At 37.1% G+C, this 23,258-nt stretch overlaps 1 protein-coding gene across 1 annotated transcript in view; it reads right to left on the bottom strand.

The window, feature by feature from the left end:
* Positions 1-1,281: 1,281 nt before the first annotated feature.
* The window catches only part of ago1 (argonaute RISC component 1), a 46,018-nt gene continuing 24,041 nt past the window's right edge, over positions 1,282-23,258 (bottom strand). Inside the window, 12 exon segments of the mRNA XM_030157199.1 lie at positions 1,282-4,136; positions 6,975-7,174; positions 9,172-9,273; positions 10,872-11,006; positions 11,104-11,298; positions 15,022-15,112; positions 16,164-16,323; positions 17,680-17,864; positions 19,748-19,881; positions 20,014-20,136; positions 21,548-21,667; positions 22,400-22,547. Coding sequence (XP_030013059.1) covers positions 4,028-4,136; positions 6,975-7,174; positions 9,172-9,273; positions 10,872-11,006; positions 11,104-11,298; positions 15,022-15,112; positions 16,164-16,323; positions 17,680-17,864; positions 19,748-19,881; positions 20,014-20,136; positions 21,548-21,667; positions 22,400-22,547 — 1,702 coding nt within the window. The 3' untranslated portion in view covers positions 1,282-4,027.

Here is a 23,258-nt window from a genome sequence, read left to right as displayed (position 1 = left end):
TGTTATTTTTCTGGTCTGGCCCACTGGAGATCAAATTTAGCTGAATATGGCCCCTGAACTAAAATTAGTTTGACACCCCTGCTCTATAATATTAATTCACCAGTAAAATTCATGGAGTTAGATCACTGAATATTCTGTTATTTATGTTTGCTGAAAAAGTCACTTTTTCTTCAGTTTTCTATTTTTGATATAATAGCCCTCAACTTTAAACTGAGCTTTTATGAACATCTATATCAGGGGTGTCAAACTCATTTCAGTTCAGGGGCCACATTCAGCCCAGTTTGATCTCCAGTGGGCCAGACCAGTAAAATAATAACAGTGAAAAAAAGTAAAATTATATTATGATCAGGTTTAGATCTACAAAGTTTCCTTAAAAATCTGAAAAACATGAACAACTTGAATTGTCTTAAGAAAAACAAGTGCAATTTTAACAATATTCTGCCTCAGTTTATCATTTACACATGTGCATTACAATCGCACAAAACATTTAATAACAGGCAGAATATTGATGAAATTGCATTGACTTTTCTTAAGACATTTCTGTTTGTTCATATTTGTTCAGGTTATTCACATTTTTTTTAAAAGTATAGTTTGGTAATGTAAACATTTTCATGTGATTTTACTTTTTTACACCAAAAAAAACAAAGAAAATTTGGGGTTGTCATTATTTATAGGTTATTATGATAATACTTTACTGGTTCTTACCCACTTGAAATCTAATTGGACTGTATGTGTCTGTATGTGGAACCTGAATTAAAATGATTTTGACACCACTGATTGTTACCATCTTCAGTGTAATTTTCGCATTTCACTAATTCATTCCGCGGGCCGGATTCGACCCTTTGGCTGGCCGGATTTGGCCCCCAGGCCGCATGTTTGACACCTGTGATCTACATGATCAGTTCATTAAATATAAGAAAATACCTAATTTTCACTGAAAAAATGCAAAATACTGAGGATATTATAATAAATGGTGATAAATCACTTAAGAAAGTTTAAATATAGAGGGAAAAGTAATTTGGTAAGTGCCACAAAAGTAGCTGGGGCTTTATGGGTTAAAAGGTAGAGATCAAAATGAAAACCAGGTAAATAATACAGAAAATAACAGGTCCAGTGGGTAAGATTTGAGGGTAGGTTAAGCAGGACAGAAATCAACAATCAAAGTAAGGATCACTGTGTTCCTGATGCCTTAGTATGAGTGAGCAGGTCACCTATTCGGCATGAAGAAAACATAAGCCTGAACCTTTATATTACGAGCAAATAAAAACAAAACCAAAAGAATTAATAAAAAACAATTTTATTTTCTTTAAAAAATAACCCTCCCCAACAGAGTTCCCATACTATCACATACAGAGCCAAAATAATATGCTTCCATGTCCTTTCATTCAAATCTATTGGGAAGTGCTATGACAAGGACTGTTCTTGATCAGTGGCTTCAATATTGCTTAGTCAGACAGTGAGGCTGTGTGGAGAGGAGTGCGCTCTCCGCTGTCCACATGATGCATTTCCAGGGTGACTTGCCATTTCGTCTCCCCCATTTACAAGGTGCTTTGTGGCTTCAGTGAGTGAAGAACTGCATCTGGAATTCAGTGGTGCTGGAAAAAATGCTCCCCCCCAGACTGATATTTTTTTCTTTAAGTCACAGAATGGGGGGTGATTAAGAACACTGGCCCCAACTGTGAAAGGCCCAGCAACTGGTGAGCCGAAATACATAACAGGTTAATATTATATATTTATATATACAAATCACCTTGGACACAATGAAGGATCAGTAAAATGGTGTACAAAGGCATTTTGATTATGCAAGTTCATAAACATGATTTAAAAATCAAACTCATCTGATCTCTTATCTTTTGATCCCTTTCAGCTCAAAGGGGTGTTTTTTTCACCGTCAGACAAGATTTGAGGCGCTTAAAGGGCAACTGAGGTGGAATTTTGAGACCGTCTCCACAGTGCCCTCTTGAGGATACACTTTGACACTAGTCACAATATTCATCATAATAATGAAAAAGAAAAAAAAAAAAAAGCAGTCTCTGTAACTATTACACAATCGAGGCAAAAAACGACTGACAGGCAGTGGTGAGCGCAAGGCTCCTACCTCTAAGGAAACCAGAATAAGGTGGCTCAGAATATCCAGTCATTAAAAAATAACTACATGCATTTCTTTTTTTTTGTAAATCCAGAAAGTGACTAGATATAAAAGGCAGGGCATATTAAGAAGTAATAACTGCCCACCCTTTCCAATGCAGCGGTCCCCCTTATCTGTGCCGCCCATGCACACAGAGCACCAATGGGGATTGGCTAACACAGACTAGGGGATTGGGGGCAGGGGATGCTGCAGGTGTGTGATGTTAAAAGTGAGAAGAAGACAGCAGGAGGAGGAGAAGGAGGTGATGATGGATGACAGTTTATAATATAAAGGGGGAAAAAGGGGGACAAGTGCATTGAAAGACAATACACACCAAGAAAGAGGCCAAGAGGGCAGAAATGTGTGTGCTTCTGCTACCAAATACTGGGAGTCTAAAGAGGGAAGAATAGAACAAAGGACGGGTGTAGTAAGGGTGCAGGCAAGTATGCAAAGATGAAGTGCGTAGGTGGATGCGTTTTTAGAGTGCATGGTGTGATGTCATCTCTGCCCCGATACACGTCGGAATGTGCAGAATGATCAAGAGCAAGGTCGATAAGCTGAATTTTCCAGTTCAGCTTTTTTGCAGCACTTGAGTGATTACAGACTTTTCTTTCTCTCTATTTGCCTGTATTCAAATCTACGGAGGTGTGTTGGACCTTGCCTATTGCCCCTTCGGTTCTGAAAAGCTATGCAAGTGTTTAGAGCGTGAAAACTTCAAAGTAGTCAAGCCTCAGGACAGACAATCTCACCGTTTTGAAGTCAAGTTAAAAAATAAAATAAAATAAAATCGCAAAAGGTAAATAAAAAAAGTGCCTCATAAAATCCAAAAAGAACATGCAGAAATAAAAAGATTATCTTCCTATGTAAGTGCCCCTTTTTCCATTGGTTGGCATCACTTTTGGCTGGTTAATAATGCTGGTTTAGGTGCATGGGGTGCAAGTACAGTATATTTGACACACTCTATGCAAAATGGTCCCTCTACTGTTATGCTAAGTCTGCCTCTATAAGGCTAATTCTCTAAGGGACTGGCCAACTGGCACAGAGAGTGCGGTAGGATTTCTCTTCTGTGTCTACGATATGCTACGCCTGCTCTTTTCTGTCTCTGCTAATATAAAGACCAGAGGGCTAGCCTCACACGTACTAACAAATCTTTTTTTTTTATGTGCAGGACTCATGGCACCTACATGCTAACACTAAGTGCTAAATGTACCATTACCTCAGACTCCTCAAGGCTGTTTAAAAAAAAAATACATTATTTAAAAAACATTAAAAACATGAATGTAGTTCATGACATAACTTTAAAATGATACATGTAAGTGTGCGTGCCCAGTACCACCCCTTCTTGAGGAACCCCCGTGGTAAGGGGCTTGGAACACTGGCATCCGGCATTCGGATTGGTAAGGAGGCAGCATTGTGGTGGCAGTTAAAAAACGCGTTTTTTTTTTTTTTCATCGCCTATTATCCCCCTCCCATCCGTATTGCATACTTACATACATAGGAGTGTGAAGGTAGCGTACAATACAATTACATAATACCCACGTTTTTAAAAATTCAACATAAAAAGAGCAATAGTCCTGGTAAAGTAAAAACAACAAAATTACAATAATAATAATATTCATAACCTTTTGAGTGCATGAGGCTGTAGAGTCTGCCTGTTTTATAGGTGAAGGGCCTTGTGTTTCTTGGAATCGGGTGACTCGACCGGCAGGTTGGTGGAGTTGATGTGTAGTGGGCAGTCATTGGGGATAAGGGATGAGGATGAGGTGGTGGTGGTGAGGGTGAAGGGAGTGGAGGTGGTGGCGGACCATGTGCCCACTCAGGTAGAAATGAGGTGGGAGGAAACCAATCAACGATCGGTCGGTGGATCGTTGGTGGATCGTTGGTGGAGGCTGGAGGAGCTCAGGCGAAGTACATGGTCCTCAGGGTGTCGTGGTGGATCTGAACGGCTTTGGCCAACGCCTGGGGGTCCCGACCGTTGCTCTGACCGGACACATGGCTGCCCTCTCCACTGCAGAGAGAGACGAAGCAGGACAACATTAAATTACACTTGAAATTATTATTGGCAAAGCTTTTCAAATGAGGGGCCAGGAGACTGATACAGAACAACCATAGGCCCATTCATGCTCTATGTTAATGACACATGTGTACACAGATGGAGTGTTCTGTTTACGTCCATATTTATATCCATCCTCTGGGAGCTTGAGGATGCGAACTCAAATGGAGAATACGGAGCAGTACCACCAAGAACCGTGGAGGCAGTGTTGAGATTTGAAGAGAATAATTTCCAAAAACAGCAGAACTTTTCAAAGTGTGACTGTGTGAGTTAGTGAAAAACTACCGACATATTTACGACAACAACCCTTCTCAATATCAACATTAGTATCCACATTAGTAATACCTCCTGTTTTGTCACTGTATTTGTCATTATTAACGTTCTTCTTCCTAAAAAACTTTACTCCTCTTTGTGGTATTCGGCCAGTATGTTAATTAAGAGTGACACCCTCTGGTGGATTGACTGAGAAACGGTCATTCCAACACAAGAAGCGTGGAAGTATGAAGGCAGTGATGCTTGACAACATTTGAAACCTATTTACAAACGTAAAGGGAGCATAAATGTGCCTTTAGGGTGTGAAACATAATAATATTCATAATAATAATAACAAGAAAAGCACTCGGAGAGCGCAGACCTCCACGAGGACAGATCTGCCTCCAGTGCGTGCGTGTTTGTTTGCAAGATAACTCAAAAAGTTATGGACGGATTTTCATGCAATTTTCAGGAAATGTTGATACTGGCACAAGGAAGATATGATTAAGCGAGGCAAGCGATCACCACCAAAATTTAACCATTTCTTCCTTGTGCCAGTATCAACATTTCCTGAATATTGCATGAAAATCCGTCCATAACTTTTTGAGTTATCTTGCTAACAAACAAACACACAAATAAACAAACACGCACGCACCCACGCACACAAAGCAAAGCGATCACAATACCTCCTGGTGGAGGTAATAAATTAGATTTTTTATATAGCGCTTTTCTATGAACACATACTCAAAGGGTGTACAGTGGATCCATTATTCATTCACTCACACATTCACACTCATGCATCATCGCTGATAATATCTTACCTTTTCTGACTGTTATACAAGTAGTTATGACTGTGAACATTATGCCACCACTGTAGTTTAGAAGATACAATTATAATGCAAAACCTGGCCAAAAAAAAATCTCACAATGTTCTGCTAGACCGCATTTAGCTTTTGACTGGAAGAGCATAAATGATACCACACAATGCTTATGAACTATCACAGAAAAAGTTACAACATTTATTTCTGTCTTTAGTTACATGAATTTTTCAGAGACCTTGTAGTGATGACGGAGAGTCAGAGCACTGTGGAAGGTCTTCTCCTTCACATTCTAAAGACTCCCAATAGAGTTCAGGTCTGGACCCTGTGGTGTCCGATCCATGTGTGAAAATCAGTGTTTCCCCTACCATCATACTAAAACTGTACCCCCCGCAGGGCTATTTAATTGTATTTAATTGTATTTTCCATATAGCGCCAGATCACAGCAGAAGTCATTTAAAGATACCTTTCCAATAGAACAGGTCAATACTCTGTCCTTTTATGAAACAAACTAAATAGCATTATGTTATTTATCTTATTTACACAACAGCAGGTCATTTCTGTCTCTTCTCTGTACTCTGTATCGTGCATCGGTGCAGAACTCTGACGTACACACACACACACACACACACAGACACAGACACACACATATACAGGTGAATACACTCACATCAGCAGAGAAAGAGCACGTAGGAAAATATGTTGTGTCAGCCAAGTGAAAACCAGTGCTCTTGTGTATTTGCTTAGTTAAATCCAGGTGAGGACTTTTTTTTGGCCACATTGTGTATAACACTCCCTCTTTGTTAATAAAAACCGATACTATGATTTAAATATACAAAGCCCCTACTGACATATTCAAAGTTGAAAAGATTAACCATTACAGTACAAGTTCTCCACTGAAATTTCAAAGCAGAGATAAGGATAAAATGGTATTTGTTAGTTTCACCCAAATGAAGACAATTATTACCATTATAGAAAATAATCACAAGTTATTATTAGACTACTGGTGTTAATATTATATATTTTTGGTTATTACAACAATTATTATTTCCCCCTCACTCCCCCCTCTCTCTTTCTCACTTTCATTCATACTCCCCTCTTCCCCTTTTCCCTATCGCCCCTAATCAAGCTACACTGTTTAGTTGCTCTTTACATTAATTATCTTTTTCATTGTAATATGATGTTGTCGTTGTTGTTTGTCATTACTCTGTTGTTGTTTTTGGTTTGTTTGTTTATTTGTTTGATTTTCCCTTTGTTTATGTGTTGTTGTTATTGTTTTTCTGTCCACAATGTCTTGTTAACTATCACTAATAATAATAAAAAAAATAAAATAAAATAAAAAAAATTAAAAAATTAAAAAGATGTAAAATAGTTGACATTTACAGTTGTTTCTGATAATAAATATGCTAAAAACTTAAAAAATACATATATAAAAAATCCCAAGTTATTTCAAATAATTGCAAGATGCTGATTAAAGAGTATGACAGGGCTAATCCTGTTTACATTTTTGCCCATGCTGGCTTATGTAATAGTTAAGTAGAAGGGAACTGTACGTCTGGACCATTCATGGACCATCGAAGACCTCTTTTAATTGTAGCAAGCAACAATTGATCTCATATTAATAAGAATGGGCTCTAAACAATAAGAATTACACAAACATATTTTTGAAAGATGTAAAATATTGTCTTTGTATGAGATGTTCCTTGGAATGTAACGCTCTTACCTGTCATGCTCCTTGTCCACCAGATGGTAGCGGGCACGGAAGGCTACGAGTCGAGCGTAGTAGGCTGGCGCAGGAATGGAGACAGAGCGGGTACAACGCACATAAGTGTGGCACAACTGGTAGGTTAGGATCTGCAACTCATCAGCAGTGAAGCGATTGTCGTCCCACAGAACATAATAATGAGACGGCCTGCTGGTACCCTGGAAACAAACAGGAAGAATACAATGTTGAAAGCCAAGTTAAATTCTGACAGTGAAGAAAAAAAAAAGATATGAAGTTTTGGGTCAAAGACAATGTAAATAAATCGATATCACTATAAGTTGCCTTTCAGACTTCAAAATTTCAAAAATAACCTTGAGATTTTCACTTTATATTCAATGTGTTAGGTCGACTGTAGGCTATTAGAAATGCATGTTGGTCAAGCTCCCACATTTTTAATACTTTTTTTGCAAGCAGACCACAAAATATGTCAGATATGTCCACCCTGTCACTGACAAATGCATGTAAAAATAAGTGACAGGGTGGACAGTTTTAGCTAAAGTTAGAATTTAATGACCACATGTTGTAGGTCATCTTTGAAGAGGACCGTGTAATGTTTAAAGGTGCAGTATGTGGGAATTATGTTCTAAGTAATTATAAAATGGCCTTGACTGTCACCAGACATTAAGGAATCTTATAATACTGTGTGTGTGTGTGTGTGTGTGTGTGGGGAGGGGGGGCGTACGGTAGCAAGCCGTGCCGCTTGTACTTCACGGAAGTAAAAGTAAAACTTAAGGCTCATTTACCTTTTCCCTACCTCCTGAATCTTTGTAAACTTTTATTTGAGTGTGCAGGATATTTGTACTGGCCTATTATATATACTTACGTATAATAAGTCTGGTGATGATTTTTTTGTATGAAATTTATGGTGTGGTGGCAAGGATTAGTGGAAACGCTAGTAGTAGACGCTCATGCTGGATCTGGCAACCCCTAGTCTGGGGAGAGGCAGCGAGGATACCATGCTCTACAGTATTTTGAATATGGCTGCAGTACCAGTTTTGGCCACAATCCTACATACGGCACCTTTAACAAATATATTTACAATTTCTGAAAAGTTTCATATTAAATGATATTTTTATGGTGACAAGGTGGACATGCTAAATTGGACCACATCTAAGTACAAACACAAAATGATGATTTTGAAATGTAAATGCTGTCTTAGACTATGTTTCCAACAAAGACACTCAAAAGGATGATGATGTCATCCATGATGTCATCAACCAGATTATTAAAGGGGCAATTCCCCGAAAATAACAGGGTGAACATCAGTTTCAAGGACGTGTAGAATGTTAAATATTATTATGAAAATTAAATATAAATTATAAAAATGATTTGTTTTATCGAAAAACTTGAGTACAATGAGAACATCTAAAGAGTATTTTTTTTTTTCTTTTATTTAAACCCTTATCAAACTCAAAAAACATAGAAGGGCAGTGTGAGGGACATGCACAAATCATGTACATTCCCTCAAAGAAATATAAAATAATAAAGAGGTTTAAAATTGTACCGATATATGTGTAAGTGTTTGCCCATTCATACTAAAACCCCAGACTTTCATTATTTTTCAGTGTATTCATGGTGACAGTTAGATTCTGCTGGGGGACACCAAAGGCACTGCATAGTGATATTGACCCAAATATGTAAAAAACTTGTGGAACATGTTTGAACTCTGCACTAAAAAAATTTAATGCTGTGATTACACTGGTCTACAATTTTTTAGAAATGATTTGCTTCAGAGATTAAATGTGCTAAATGTTACGCATTTTAATAAGATTAATTGGAAAATAAATGACAAAAGTGCCGGTTTGCTGATGTTTTCAAGGTATATGATTAAGTGTTATTACACATATATATTGGTTTATGTACATTTATATAATAGTTTTATAAATCTTCCACTAAATAGAACCTGTAAAGTGAATGTATTCTAATGTGCAGACAGTGTTTTGAAGTAGATCATGTAGCTCTGAGACAAATATTCCTTTTGAGTCAAACCCATTCTCTCGTTAATTCTTGAATTTCACATTTTGACCCAAGGCTGTAGCTTGAAATGTTCAGCCAACCAGCATTTTTTACTTGATTTTTCTTTATCAGTGACTCTCATGGGGTAAAATTTCATTACTTTTATTCTGGAAGCATTTTCCTTGTAGACCAGTGTTACCTGTATGCCTGCGTGGCTGCACAGGTAGAAGTCAAACTCAAAGGGATGAGTGATGCTGGTGTCCACTGTAGTCCCTGCAGGAATATTCCCACTCTTCCCAATCTGTGGAAATCAAACGGACAGGAAGGTCATGATCCAGAGGGGTCACACACATTTTTGCAGACAACATTTTTATAATTTTTACATGACTTCTCAAGGTTTAGTAATATATTTTGAAAGACAACACACTGTTAGTTCTTATATTCACTTCAAATATACCCAGGATAACCACTGAGCTAATATTTTCTACAGAATGTAATAATACAGATCTAAACTTGCTCAGTGATGAGACCACACTATTTTTGACATTTGTCCTCAGTGTCTAAATCTGGCAGGTTTACTCTCTTGTTTTGTGGAAGTCAACAGGCAAACAAAACTAAATTGTGTGCCTGTTGACTTACTGACTGTTACTTACCGTTTGTTTTGTTTTTGTTTTTTGGGGATGTTGTGTGTAAATGCACACGTATATGCCAAATGACCGCATTAAAGGAGTGATATTTTGCTTTTTTAAATGGAATTATGCATTTTAAAACATTTCCCTGTGCTCTACATAAACTGTAAATGCTCTGCTTGGGTCTGAATTCTTCATGAATTCAACTCCACAGGTCCATCTTCAACCCTATTTCTGAGTAATGACACCAGAAAGGTCGTTTTGAGCGCTGACCCTTTAAATGCAAATGAGCCACTTCATGCCCCACCCCCTCCAGGTTGTTGGCTGTGCTGCTCTGTCCCGTTCATCCACTTGTGTTCGTTAATACAACCAAACAACTGAACATTTTAGGTAATCGGCTAAAAGTTTGGACATATTTTCAGTATGGACTACAACCGCTGCTGCTGATAAACAATTATCTCGTACTCGGAGAAATGTTCGTCGGAAGTGTTGACCTTATATGTGCAAATGTCATGATGTAACTAGTTATAGACGTAACAAATTAAGCAGGAATTAAAAGGGGTTGTAGAAATCCACTCAATTTTTGCCAAAATGAATATAAAGATAGCTTTGCAGCACCTGGAGGGTTCAAATTCAAACTTTATGAACTATTAGGGTCCAAATACACAAATAAATGAACCAAAGACTAATAAAAGTGGGCTTAGCAAAATATGACCCCTTTAAGCCTCTAAGACTGACAGCATATATGATGAAGATGTCTGAAATGGAGGATGTCTGTGTTCTATCTATCTATCTATCTATCTATCTATCTATCTATCTATCTATCTATCTATCTATCTATCTATCTATCTATCTATCTATCTATCTATCTATCTATCTATCTATCTATCTATCTATCTATCTATCTATCACCCCATGAAGACACATAAATATTGGCTTTAAACTGTGGATCAGCTGAATAGCTGATCATTTTATTTAGTTTTACTGTTATAATATTACGTCTTTTATTTCAGTGCAAAAACACTGTGTCCCTTCTCGACTAATCTCATGATCTATTTGATCTCAAAATGACTTCTTGCACTAAAAAGTTGAGAGGTTTACATCCCGAAAAATTAAATAACATAATTCCTTGAAATACTTTTCTACACCTGGAAAATGAGATTTTAACAGTCTGACTTTTTCTGGTTTTTCATGACAATGGGACCTGGTTATAAAGCAAATAATGTCAATGTGACGTGACACATTTTACAAACTATATTTTAAAGCTCACCCTTTCAGACTTGTCAGCACAGAAGAGGCGCGTGTGATGGCGTTTCTGCACCACAATGTAAGTGATGCCTGGCTGATAGTCTTTCTCCAGTTTAATGCATGCATCTCTGATGGCCAGTAGCTCATAGTGGAGAATCTGTGGAACAACATCCCCTTATTAGCACTCAAGATAATGTGGTAATTTACAAACACAGATATTCTAGACAAGCTGGAACTACGGTACAGTTATGTACCTGTGGCAACTGCCCCTCGGGAACTCCATCTCTGTAGAAGATGATCCTGGTGGGTTTGAATCGGGTCGACTTGTAAAACTGAATTAACAGCTCGCGCACCATGTACGACAGATCTTCGATTATCTCCTGTCTGGGTCTCTGGACTCGCACTGTGGCACAGTATCTGCTGGGATGGGCATCCATACTGCCGACCACCTGGAGCACACAGAAGGGAAGGGTTTAAGGATACAGCTGACTCACAGGCATGTTTTCATCAGTACGACTGTAACAATATTTACATTAGAGCTGATGACTAACTGTCATCACTGTGATTAAAAATACTATTGTCCATTCTGTTAACTCTATGCCTCCACTGTAATTTACATATCTCACATTTTCTGCCTTCTTTAAAAAAAAAAAAAAAAGGTTTGATACTTAATAATACCATATAGATATTCCAGTATATGTAATGATAATTTTATAAAAAATTTCTCATTTGGGACTTTAATTATCAAAACATTATGAGTTTACATATAATACATGAGTTTATATTCACAACACCTCAAAGGAAATGTGAACCTTTTTCCTCCAACACTCATATTACTGTGGTAATATTAAAAATGTTACAGAAATTAATTGTTTATAAGATAAATCATCTGACATTTATTAAGGCCACAGCCAAATCATGTTGTAGAATTTATTTATTTATGTCTTTTTAAATTTTTTTTTATTGTGATATTGTGCCCTTCGTTGTCACTAATGCCAACAACAAAAAAGCACCAGAAATATTTTGACAATTTTAGGAAAAAATAAATGCAGTACTCAGATTACTAAAGCGCTCCTGTCATTTACTTGTACATTAGCGCCTCACGAAGGCTGACATTGGAAAGTGTCAGAGGTTCAACGTCAATCTTTTCTCATTTTTCATTGCTTTTATTCCCGTTCTGTTCGTTACTGTATAATTTTTCAGCAGCCTCATAAACTTGGATCAAAAACAGCCTCTTCCCTCTCCCATCCTCTATGTTTGACTCCGTCATCTGCTGGAGTTGCTAGGCAACACCACAACCAACCGCAGCCGGCCTGAGGCCAAGGGCAGACGGGGGTTGACGTCATTTCCTTTATGAACGTGAGTCAATGATGAGCCATTTGTTTCCCTTTATCCCTCGCTAAGCCTTCGTTCTGCCTCGTTCACTTTGTATCCGAGTCTAAACAAAAAGTTCAAGTGCAGATGTTCTCGTATGCTACTAAATGAAAGGATCACAGCGCTGACTGCACTATGAGTTTACCTCTAATGACAACCCACCACCATAACGTACAAGGAAACGATGCTCCATTTTTCTTATGTTACTCATGTAATCTTTAAATTCTCTGTTTTTGACAAGTGGGTCCTTCAGAATACTGGTGTTAAACCTCCATAAAGTATATCTGGGTTATATATACTCCTAACAATCAGAAATGTTACATCTTATATCTTGCGTCTATCCAATTTAAACATAAAAAACAGTTCAGTCTTGTGAATACGACAGAAGGATGGGGGGACTAGTGCTTAAAAAATGAGAAAAGTGAGTGTGATTAAATATCTCCATTCCTGCTTATTTGGCTAAGCAGCTTTTAAATGCTTATGTTACCGGAAATAAAAGTGAAAACAAGATAAAAAGTCCAGAAAATAATTAATACTGTTAAGTGTAAGTACAAAACTAAAACAATGTCTGTCTGTCAATATGTAATAACTGTTATAGAGAAAATATGTAAATTATGTTCATCCTTTTTGTTGAACTATGTAGGTTTAGATGCTGATTCTACATACTTACACACCTACTGCTCCCAAAAGATATTGTATTAGAATGATGACTGATTAAATGATGATTGTTAGTTAATTCTGTTTTTATCAGGGTTTCTTCTTCTTTTTTTTAAGCTGATGAAAAAATGATTTCCTCTCAGGGATAAATAAAGTTAATCTCTATCTGTATCTGTTATGAAATTCAACTGGTCTGAGTGGAAACAAGACTTCTTCGTGTCCCCTGGACTCTGTTTTCAAGCTGCAGTGGTGGTAAATATATATTAGGAATCCATCACTCTACTGCTCTACCCATCGTCTCATCACAGAAGCACCCATAACTGTCAAATTTTGGCTTTACTTTTGGATGGTGACATGGAATGTGTCAGGTCATGTATGTTTATATTTCAGACCTACCTCATTTGGTCTAGACCAGGGGTGTCAAACTCATTTTCAGGGGCTATGTCCTCCCAATATGATCTGAACTGGGCTGGATCAGTAAAATATAAACATAATAACCAATAAATAATGTCAACTGTAAACTTTTCTCTATGGTTTAGAGTGAAACAATGATGAAAACGTTTACATCTACATAATATCCTTTAAAAAATGACCAACATGAACAACCATGAAAAACCTGAAATTTATTGAGAAAAATAAGTTCATTTTGTATGCATTACTTCATCATTTTCACATGTGCATTACAACTTACAAATCACAGTGGATCTACAAATACACAAAACATTTAGTAACAGGCAGAATATTGGTAAAATTACACTTGAAGACATTTAAGGTTGTTCATGTTAATCAAATTTTTTGTGTCCGTAGATGTATAAATTTTCATGTAATTTTACTTTTTTTTTTAAACACTAAAACATAAAAAACAATTTTTAGCTGACATTATTTCTAGGTTATTATGATAGTATTTTACTGGTCTAACTGGAGACCAAATTTGGCTGAATGTGGGCCCTGAACTAAAATGATTGTTAATATCTTCAATGCAATTTTTGTATTTCACAAATTCAACCCATGGGCTGGATTGGACCCTTTGGTGGGTTGTATGTTTCACACCCGTGGTCCAGAGTTTAAGAATTTTCAGATCCATCCAAAGAAAATGTGGAGATGTGAAGGCTAACTCAAGACCACATTGGGGTCCTCGGTTAGTACGGATTAAACAGAACCATAGGTTGAAACACTTATAGTGTAAAAACACCTGTAAATATACAACATAAGGGGCTATTGTTGCCAGTGAACACAGCAATATAGGTACGATGAGGGCAGGACGAGTTATGTCTGTTTCTAAATTGCCCGGATCAAACACACACGTTTCCAATTTTGGAAATGACCTCTGCCATGGTGACCAGCATTTCCTGGTGGTCTACAGACAAAGTAAGAAAATCCTTCAACCAGTAAGTTAAAAAAAAAAAAAAAAACAGAGTTGAATTGTTCAGTCAGTGAATTTTTCTAAATTTCATACATTTGTCCAGTCTAACAAAACAAAACAAAAAATCATTTCTGATGAAAAGAAATATATTCACAAGTGAGCTGCATGTAATGAGACTGATCTACAATGTGAAGCCCACCACGCTTAGCCAACGATGTCACTGTTGCCTAGCAACAACGGCACTGCGTTTGTATTTGTACAACATCGTTGTGTCATTTCCTGACGTTATTTAGAGGCCTTCGGTGACTCTGTCCGACTATAAATGCGATGTTCCTCCTGCCCTCACATCTGGACTTCTAATAGAGAAACCAGGCACGCATACGTTTGGTTTGGTTATTTTTACCTTCAGTGCACAACATTAATATTTATTAAGAGACTTTAAAAGAGAACTTTGTGCTTACTTTGAAAAGGAAAAGGTTAGAACAGAATAAGTCCCTGTGCTTAAAAAAGTGTCCACTGTCCTTAAAAGGTGACTACTGTGCTATAGAGCTCACACAGAGTCTGTCTGAAAAGGTCAATTAATCCAATTACCCTCCCTGTGTTCACGAAGCCAAAAGCAATACAGCCCAGTGTGGGTTTAACCTGCACACCCCATCTGACCAGGGGCCTGGCTTTGTGGAACACCCGGTGTGGGAGACGTTGCATACTCCCTTTTCCATTTGCTCAGATTGTGTTCAAGGTTGAATAGTTTCATTGAGGCGCTGTGCGGGACACTTACGGCAGTAATGGAGGGCTTCTTGCCGTCTCCAGCAGGAGGGTGTGTGACGTCGGCTCCCAGGAAGATAACCGGCTGCTGAAACACCGCTGACCTGAGAGGACCGACAGAGGAGGAGGAGATGCAAATTAGACTTGTTCATAAGTCCAGCACAGGGTATTTTTGGATTATTTGTGTTAACATCACACTCTAAAGTACGGAGATGAGTCAACATCATCCAGCAGAACTTTGTGGATTTTAAATTACTGAGTTAAAACTCAAGTGTAGGTGGATTCAGCAACAAACTAAAACTTTTATTTTATAGCTAATTTGAAAGTGCCATTCACTAATGCTACAAGCACAATGTCTACAGTATCTACAAAAAAACTGTGGCACTAGTTTGGTATGTATGTATTTGACTGTTATAAAGGTGCAGAGTTAAAACAGGGGTGTCAAACTTATTTTAGTTCAGGGGCCACATTCAACCCAATATGATCTGTAGTGAGCAGGACCAGTAAAATAATAACATAATATATAAATAACATCAATTCCAAAATTTTTATGTTTGACTTCTATGTTTTAGAGTGAAAAGAGTAAAATTATATTATGGAAATGTTTACATCTGCAAACTATCATTTAAAAAATTGTGACTAAGATGAACAACCTAAAATTTCTTAAACTAAATAAGTGCAATTTTAAGACTATTCTGCCTCAGTTTATCATTGACACATGTACATTATGACTTATAGATCACAGTGGATCTACAACTATATGAAACATTAGTAACAGGCAGAATATTAGTAAAATTGCACTTATTTCTCTTAAGGTATTTCAGGTTGTTCATATTTGTTCAGGACATTCACATTTGTTGTGAAAGGATAGTTTGTAAATGTAAACAATTTCACGTAATTTGCCTTTTTTACATTGAAACAAAGAGAAAAATTAGGAGCTGTCATTATTTATAGGTTACTATGATCATATTTTACTGATCTGAGCCACTTGAGACTGAATTGGTCTGTACGTGGAACCTGAACTAAAATGATTGATAATACCTGAGGTGAAATTTTTTGCATTTGCACATTCATCCCACAGGCTGGTCTGAACCCTCTGGCGGGCCATATGTTTGACACCTATGGGTTACACCACAAACCGCCCAGGAAACGCACCGTTGGTGAGGCACCAGGATGTTGTTGATGCCTCCCAGCTTGACGTTGATCTTGAGGCAGAGGTTGGAGAGGGTCTGAGGCGACGTCTTCACCACATTCTTCACCTGAACACACTGTGTGGCCATGCCAAGGAGGGTGTCTCCCACACGCTTCACCTCCGCTATGAGACAAGGAAACACAAACAGAGCTTTGCCTTAATACATGTTGTTAATGTTGCTACAGTAGAGTACATCTACAGGTTAATGTGGAATGTGATGAGGACAGTCTTTCGCACTTATTCACTTGTCTGCACAAAAACTAAATAAGAATAAGAACTGAAGAATTACCTAAAAATAATGTTGCGCATGTCCCAAAGCACAAATAACAGCATGAAAAATGTCTTTGGTTTTCATCAGTGTACAGGTTGTCCATAAAGTCTCCTTAAAATTTAACAAATTGAAATAAAAACAAAAGAAAAAGAAGACAAATCTGTGGAAATTATTATATAATGAAAAGTAGATATTGAAGGTATTTTGCCTCATTTAATCCATCTCTATATGGACACAAAGCCATCCAGTTGTGGTGCCACATATTCAGTCAAAAAGTCTGGGTGAACATTTGCAGTAACTGATCAGGGTTCCTACAGGTTTTTACAAGTTAAATTTAAGATTTTTTTAAGGCCTTTTTAAGACTACTAAGAAGAGAATTTAATGCATATTTCACAGCCATATTGGCAAAAATTTGTGACGTCTAGAATTTAGGAAAATTTATTTATTTACTCCAGTGCCTTGATTCCCACCGTTCCGAGTCATATTTCTCACTGGGGGCTGCAAAGTTAGCGATAATTGGTTTCAATTTCAATATAAACTGTTGGGTTGGAACGGATGGAACTGAGTAGACTAATGCTACTTTCTTTAAACACAGTTTAAACACAATACAATAAACAAGTTAATATAACATAACTTAAGACCTACCATATCGAATTTAATCCCTTTTAAAGACTTTTTAAAAAGGTAAATTCAAGACTTTAAAAGACTTTTTAAGACCCTGCAAGAACCCTGTTGATCTCGCATTGAAGAAAAATGGACCAGTGATTTGATTGCACATGATCCCACAATGTGATTAAAAACTTTGATAACCACTGAGAACATAGAACAAATCTGATTAACACATCTCATCAATCGCTGATGTAATAATTTTTTTCAACTGTAAATAGACTTTGTGGATGCCCTGTATTTTCTCCATGCGTGTATTATTTTTGGTTGGATATGAAATGAGCTTCTGGTGTTTGAGCTGTGTCACTTTTACACCAGTAGATGGCAGCAAATAGCAAAAAATCTGACTGCAAAAACTGGGAGACTTACCCCATATTACAACAAAGAGACTAGAATTAACTATGATAAAAAACAAATATTTGATAAGCACCATGGACGAATGTTGAAAAGAACTTTGAAAAGAAAGTTCAAGATGGGCACCTTATATTATAAAAGATGAGTCAAAACAAAATAAAAACTATTAGGTCATTGCCGTGCGCTACCATAGACAGGAGTTTTTCCAGGTAAGATGACAATGATGAGCTGCAGTCCAGAGTATGTGTTCTTCAGGTGTCTGAACATGGGTTCCACGCTGTCAGCTCCCTGGGCGTATTTACAGAAACATGGCTGGCCCTGAATCGGCATCCCAGCATCCTTAGAGATCTTACGCAGCTGGTCTGTGAAGTTCCTGGGAGAGAAATTAGGATTTGTAACCCTTTGTTGGACTTTCAAACAAACTGTATTCCGGTTGAATTGAACATCTAAACCTGACAGATGATGCCAATATTACAGATAAGTTATCTGTCAAAAAAAAAAAAAAACATGAGAGTTTTGTGTTGTTTTTGTCATCTAAATAGTTTGGAGTGACAGTGTATTTAGAATAGAATAGAATAGAATAGAATAGAATAGAATAGAATAGAATAGAATAGAATAGAATAGAATAGAATTAAAGTGCAAAAAGACTGTATAAAAATATCACACAAAACACTGGGAAATATTGGCAATCTACACAAACTACAGAGATAAAAAAAAAATTAAATATACAAATACTACTAAACTCTACAAAAAGTTAACTATACTATAGATAAGAAATCTGTACAACATATAATGATACATACAGGTAATAATGGATAAATACAAGGTAAAGTTAAACACAAGGTGCATGGGTATGACTATTGCACTGAGGTAGGGAGAGTATTACACTGTCCCCATTAGACTGGGGGTGGTGGTTAATCAGTCTGGGGGGTGGTTCATTTAGCTACTTGTGCTTGTGGGTAAAAACTGTATTTGAGTCTGTTTTGTTTTTGTTGTGTTTACTACATTTCAAGCCTTGGCTCAGAGTCACATGAACAGCGTCGACAACCAATGCATGCTCTTTCTGTCCCAGCAAACAGAAAGCTGCATACGAGTGTTAGACATAAAATATGTGACGACAGATGTTCAGTTCAATGAAAAATACAACAGATGAATCCGGTTTGGATTCCTTGGGTTTGTTGAATATATGCTGTATTCAAATTGCAGTAATAAACAGGCCCTTGTAGAACTATTACTGAATTTACAGAAAATGTGCTGTATGATGACAGATGATATATGACATACTGGGATTTGACATTTAGTTTGACTCACACTGTCCAATGTGTGTCAATACAGAAGATCAGACAGTTTCAAGACATTTAAAGATAGAGATGAGCAAATGTCTATTAATCCACCAGTGTGGCTATGCATTTTTAAGTTGTGCAATATAGTTTATTATATCCACTGTGCAATGTTTGTTTGTTGTCATTGCCACTTCATTTATTATTATTATTATTTTTAACTTAGACCATTTCTGTTGACAAATGCATATACATGTACACATACATTTGTGCATATGATAAAATTACAACATAATTACCTATTTATTATTATTTTGAATTATTACTACTACCCTGTGAATGTGCAATCACAATGTAAACATGTACATACTATTCACATTTCAAGAAAGTTTAATTCTAATTCTCCATTTATATAAATATTTATATAAATACAAAATTTCTTATTTTCTTTAATATTTCATTTCTCTCGTGTTTTTTTTTCTACCTGTCTTTTTCTTTGCACTTGTGTGTTGTATGTTGCTGCTGTCAACTGTGAAACGTCCCCATGGTGGGATCAATAAAGTCTTATCTTATCTTACTTTGCTATTTGTTGTCTCCACTTGTACTTTCCAATGAGCAGCTGCCTGTTTGTTTTTTCCAATACTGTTTTTTATAGTTATTGTTTTGCTATTTTCTTGTGGTATTTCTTATGTGTACATTCATTGTTGTGCTGCTTTTGGAACCTCAATTTCCTGAAGGCTCTGACCAAAGGATCAATAAAGTTTTGTCTATTCTAATCCAATGTAATCTCTAAAATCTGTAAATTCAATCACTTTCCTTGACAGTCATGGATGCACACATTTCCTCTGCATCACAGGCAGATTCAAAGTACTTCTAATAATGTCCTACTCTTGGCCAAAAATGTTAGAGTGAAAATTATGTAATCCCCCTCAAAACCATAATCCTCTCTGCAGCGCAACCACTTCTTAGCACTTACTTGAGCACTTCTTCTCTGCACTGTTTCTGGGGGGCAAAGCAGGCGATGGCCCACACTTTGATCTCAATACCGTTATAAAACTGCTTCCCCCTCATGTCCCACACTCCCTGGTTGGGGGTAGCGATGGCACGATTCTGCAGAAGAGACAACCGAAGAGAATGTTAAGTGAATTAGGTCGATTGGGTTTCTTTTCGGTACTTCAAGGCTTCTTTGCTTTAGCAGCTTAGAAATGGATTTTTTCGTTGAATTAGTGTAGTGTCTATTACCCGTCCTCCGTATTGCAAGATTGGAGCTGGGAGCACCCTGCCCGTCACCTCGGCCATGTCGTCTTTGACCTTGATACCGAACTCCTGGATGTACGGGTCCAGGTTGAAGTTAGCGTTCTTCATCTGGGGAGAGTGACAAGGACATCCATCATGTGTAACTGACTCGGAGGTTTAATGACCCAAACATCCACTGTCAACTTAAACCATCTACTAATGTAAACTGTTAAATACATGTTGATCCATTAATCCTATCAATACATGTAAATAATTGGTGTAAAAATCCTTTCATGGTCATCAGATATGACCCATTTGGACGTTCAGAGGCTCTGTGGTGAATGTGGAAACACCGTCATCTTCTACAACACAGGTGTCAAACATGCGGCCCGGGGGCCAAATCCGGCCCGCCAAAGGGTCCAGTCTGGCCCTTGGGATGAATTTGTGAAATGCAAGAATTATACTACGTTATTAACAATCCTTTTATGTAAGGTTCCACATTCAGACCAATTCAATCTCAAGTGGGCAGGACCAGTAAAATACTATCATAATAACATAAATAATTACAACTCCAAACGTTTCTCTTTGTAAATGTAAATATTTTCATGTATCTACCCTAAAACAAAGTATATTTTTGCAAAAAAAATGTGAATAACCTGAACAAATATGAACAACCTGAAATGTCTTAAGGGAAGTAAGTACAATTTCAACTATATTCTGTTTGTTACTAAATGTTTTGTGTGTTTGTAAATCCACTGTGATCTGTAAGTTATAATGTACATGTGTAAATGATAAACTGAGGCAGAATATTGTTAAAATGACACTTATTTTTTCAGTTTGTTCATGTTATTCACATCTTTTGAAATGACAGTTTGTAGATGTAAACCTTTTCATAATGTAAATTTACTTTTTTCACTCTGAAACAGAGAAAAGTTTGGCGTTGACATTATTTATATATTATGTTATTATTTTACTGGTTCAGCCCACTTCAGATCAAATTTAGCTGAATGTGGCCCCTGAACTAAACTGAGTTTGACACCCCTGTTTTAGACTATGTTGTGAAATTACACTAAGATATTAACAATCCTTTTAGTTCAGGTTCCACAATCAGACCAATTCAATCTCAAGTGGGCAGGACCAGTAAAATACTATCATAATAACATATAAGTAATGACAACTCCAAATTTTTCTCTTTGTAAATGTAAATATTTTCATGTATTTACACTAAAACAAAGTATAATTTCGCAAAAAATGTGAATAACCTGAAATGTCTTAGAAGAAGTAAGTACAATTTCAACAATATTCTGTTTGTTACTAAATGTTTTGTGTGTTTGTAGATCCACTGTGATCTGTAAGTTATAATGTACATGTGTAAATGATAAACTGAGACATAATATTGTTAAAATTACACAAATTTTTTCAGTTTGTTCATGTTATTCACATCTTTGAAAGGATAGTTTGTAGATGTTAACCTGGGTTAAATAAAACAGAGCCTATTGGGTGATTTTTTCGCTGTTCACCAGCAATGGGGACAACTCACCAGCCTACTGATCTCCTCCTGCCTGTCAGGTGCAGAGCGAGCTGTGGCTTTGATCATAGTGGAGGTCTGATTATCCGTCAGCTTCTTGATGCACCGTTGACCTGCTACAATGTTACACACCTGCAGGGAAACCCCAAGTCATTTGGTTATTTAAAGGACTGATATTTTGCTTTTTTAAATGAAATTATGCACTTTAAAACATTTCCCTATGGTCTACATAAACTGTAAATGCTATGTTTGGGTCTGAATTCTTCATTAATTCAACTCCACAGGTCCATCTTCAACCCTATTTCTGAGTAATGACACCAGAAAGGTCGTTTTGAGCGCTGGCCCTTTAAAAGCAAATGAGCTACTTCATGCCCCACCACCTCCAGGTTGTTGACCGTGCCTTCTATCCCGTTCAGCCACTAGTGTTCGTTAACACAGCCAACATCTGAACATTTTAGGTAATCGGCTTGAAGTTTGGATATATTTTCAGTATGGACTACAACCGCTGCTGCTGATAAACAATTATGTCGTACTTGAAGAAATATTTACTGGAAGTCTTGACCTTATATGTAACAATGTTGTGACATAACTAGTTATAAAACACAACAAATTAAGCATGTATTAAAACAGGTTGTAGAAATCCACTCGATTTTTTCCGGAATGAACATAAAGATAGCTTTGCAGCACCTGGAGGGTTCAAATTCAAACTTTATGAACTATTAGGGTCCAAATACACAAATAAATAAACCAAAGACTAACAAAAGTGGGTTTAGCAAAATATGAGCCCTTTAAAGTTGTATGAAGCTCACTATCATTTGACATCTTTAAACAAGTGAAGGCATAGTTCTAGTCCTGTATCCTCACCTCGAGGGGCAGGTAGGTGTGCTTCTGCTCCTGGCCCACCTGTAGACAGGGTAGGTGGGGGTATTTCAGTTGCAGGTTGTACTTCTGCTTGAAGTACTGGGCCACTGTACATTCTACTGTCTGCCCACTTTCGAGCTGGAGGGGAAACCTTTAAGAAAAGAAAAACAAATAAGTACATGATCTGACAGAGAAGGAGTCACTGTTATTAAGATTTACATTACCTTAATTCAAACGCATCTATTTTTACAGGTTTCTAACTCTTTTCTTGTTTTTCCAAGGGCCTATGATGTACAATGAGCAAAAATATACATGCCCCATGTGACACTTTTAATTTTTAACAGTATTAGGTGATGCACGATATATTAAATCATACACAGTTTATTTTGTTGATCAATGTGGTACAGATTAGTGTCCAATAAAATACGATAGTAGCGTCTGGCATTCAGGGACATTCATGTGGACACGGTGGGGGCCAGTTGAAAGTAACCACCACTGTCCACTGAGCAAACTGGCACAAAGTTTGTTTACAAACCAAGAGCATTAACCATGTTTCACATTTATTTATAAGGCATCATGAGCTCATTTTGGGTCATGCATCTCGGGTTACACTAATTCTGTACATGGGGCATTTATGTATTTTTGCTCAGAGTATTTTCCATGACCGTTCACAGCCATGAAGTACATGAACAGAAGTGAACTTTTGTTTTAGCAACTTTTTACATCTTTATAACTGTCCATCATGTTGATATTAACTTCAAAAGCTCTGGGGAAAACAATCAAGCCATTAACTGCAGACTCAACCAGCTGATCCACAAGGCCAGTAACGTTGTGAGGGTGGAGCTGGTGGTGTCAGAGAGGT

The sequence above is a fragment of the Sphaeramia orbicularis genome, chromosome 16 (assembly GCF_902148855.1).
Source record: "Sphaeramia orbicularis chromosome 16, fSphaOr1.1, whole genome shotgun sequence".
NCBI lineage: Eukaryota > Metazoa > Chordata > Actinopteri > Kurtiformes > Apogonidae > Sphaeramia > Sphaeramia orbicularis.
Note: the sequence above shows the minus strand (reverse complement) of the source record. Positions and strands in the feature narration are given on the sequence as shown.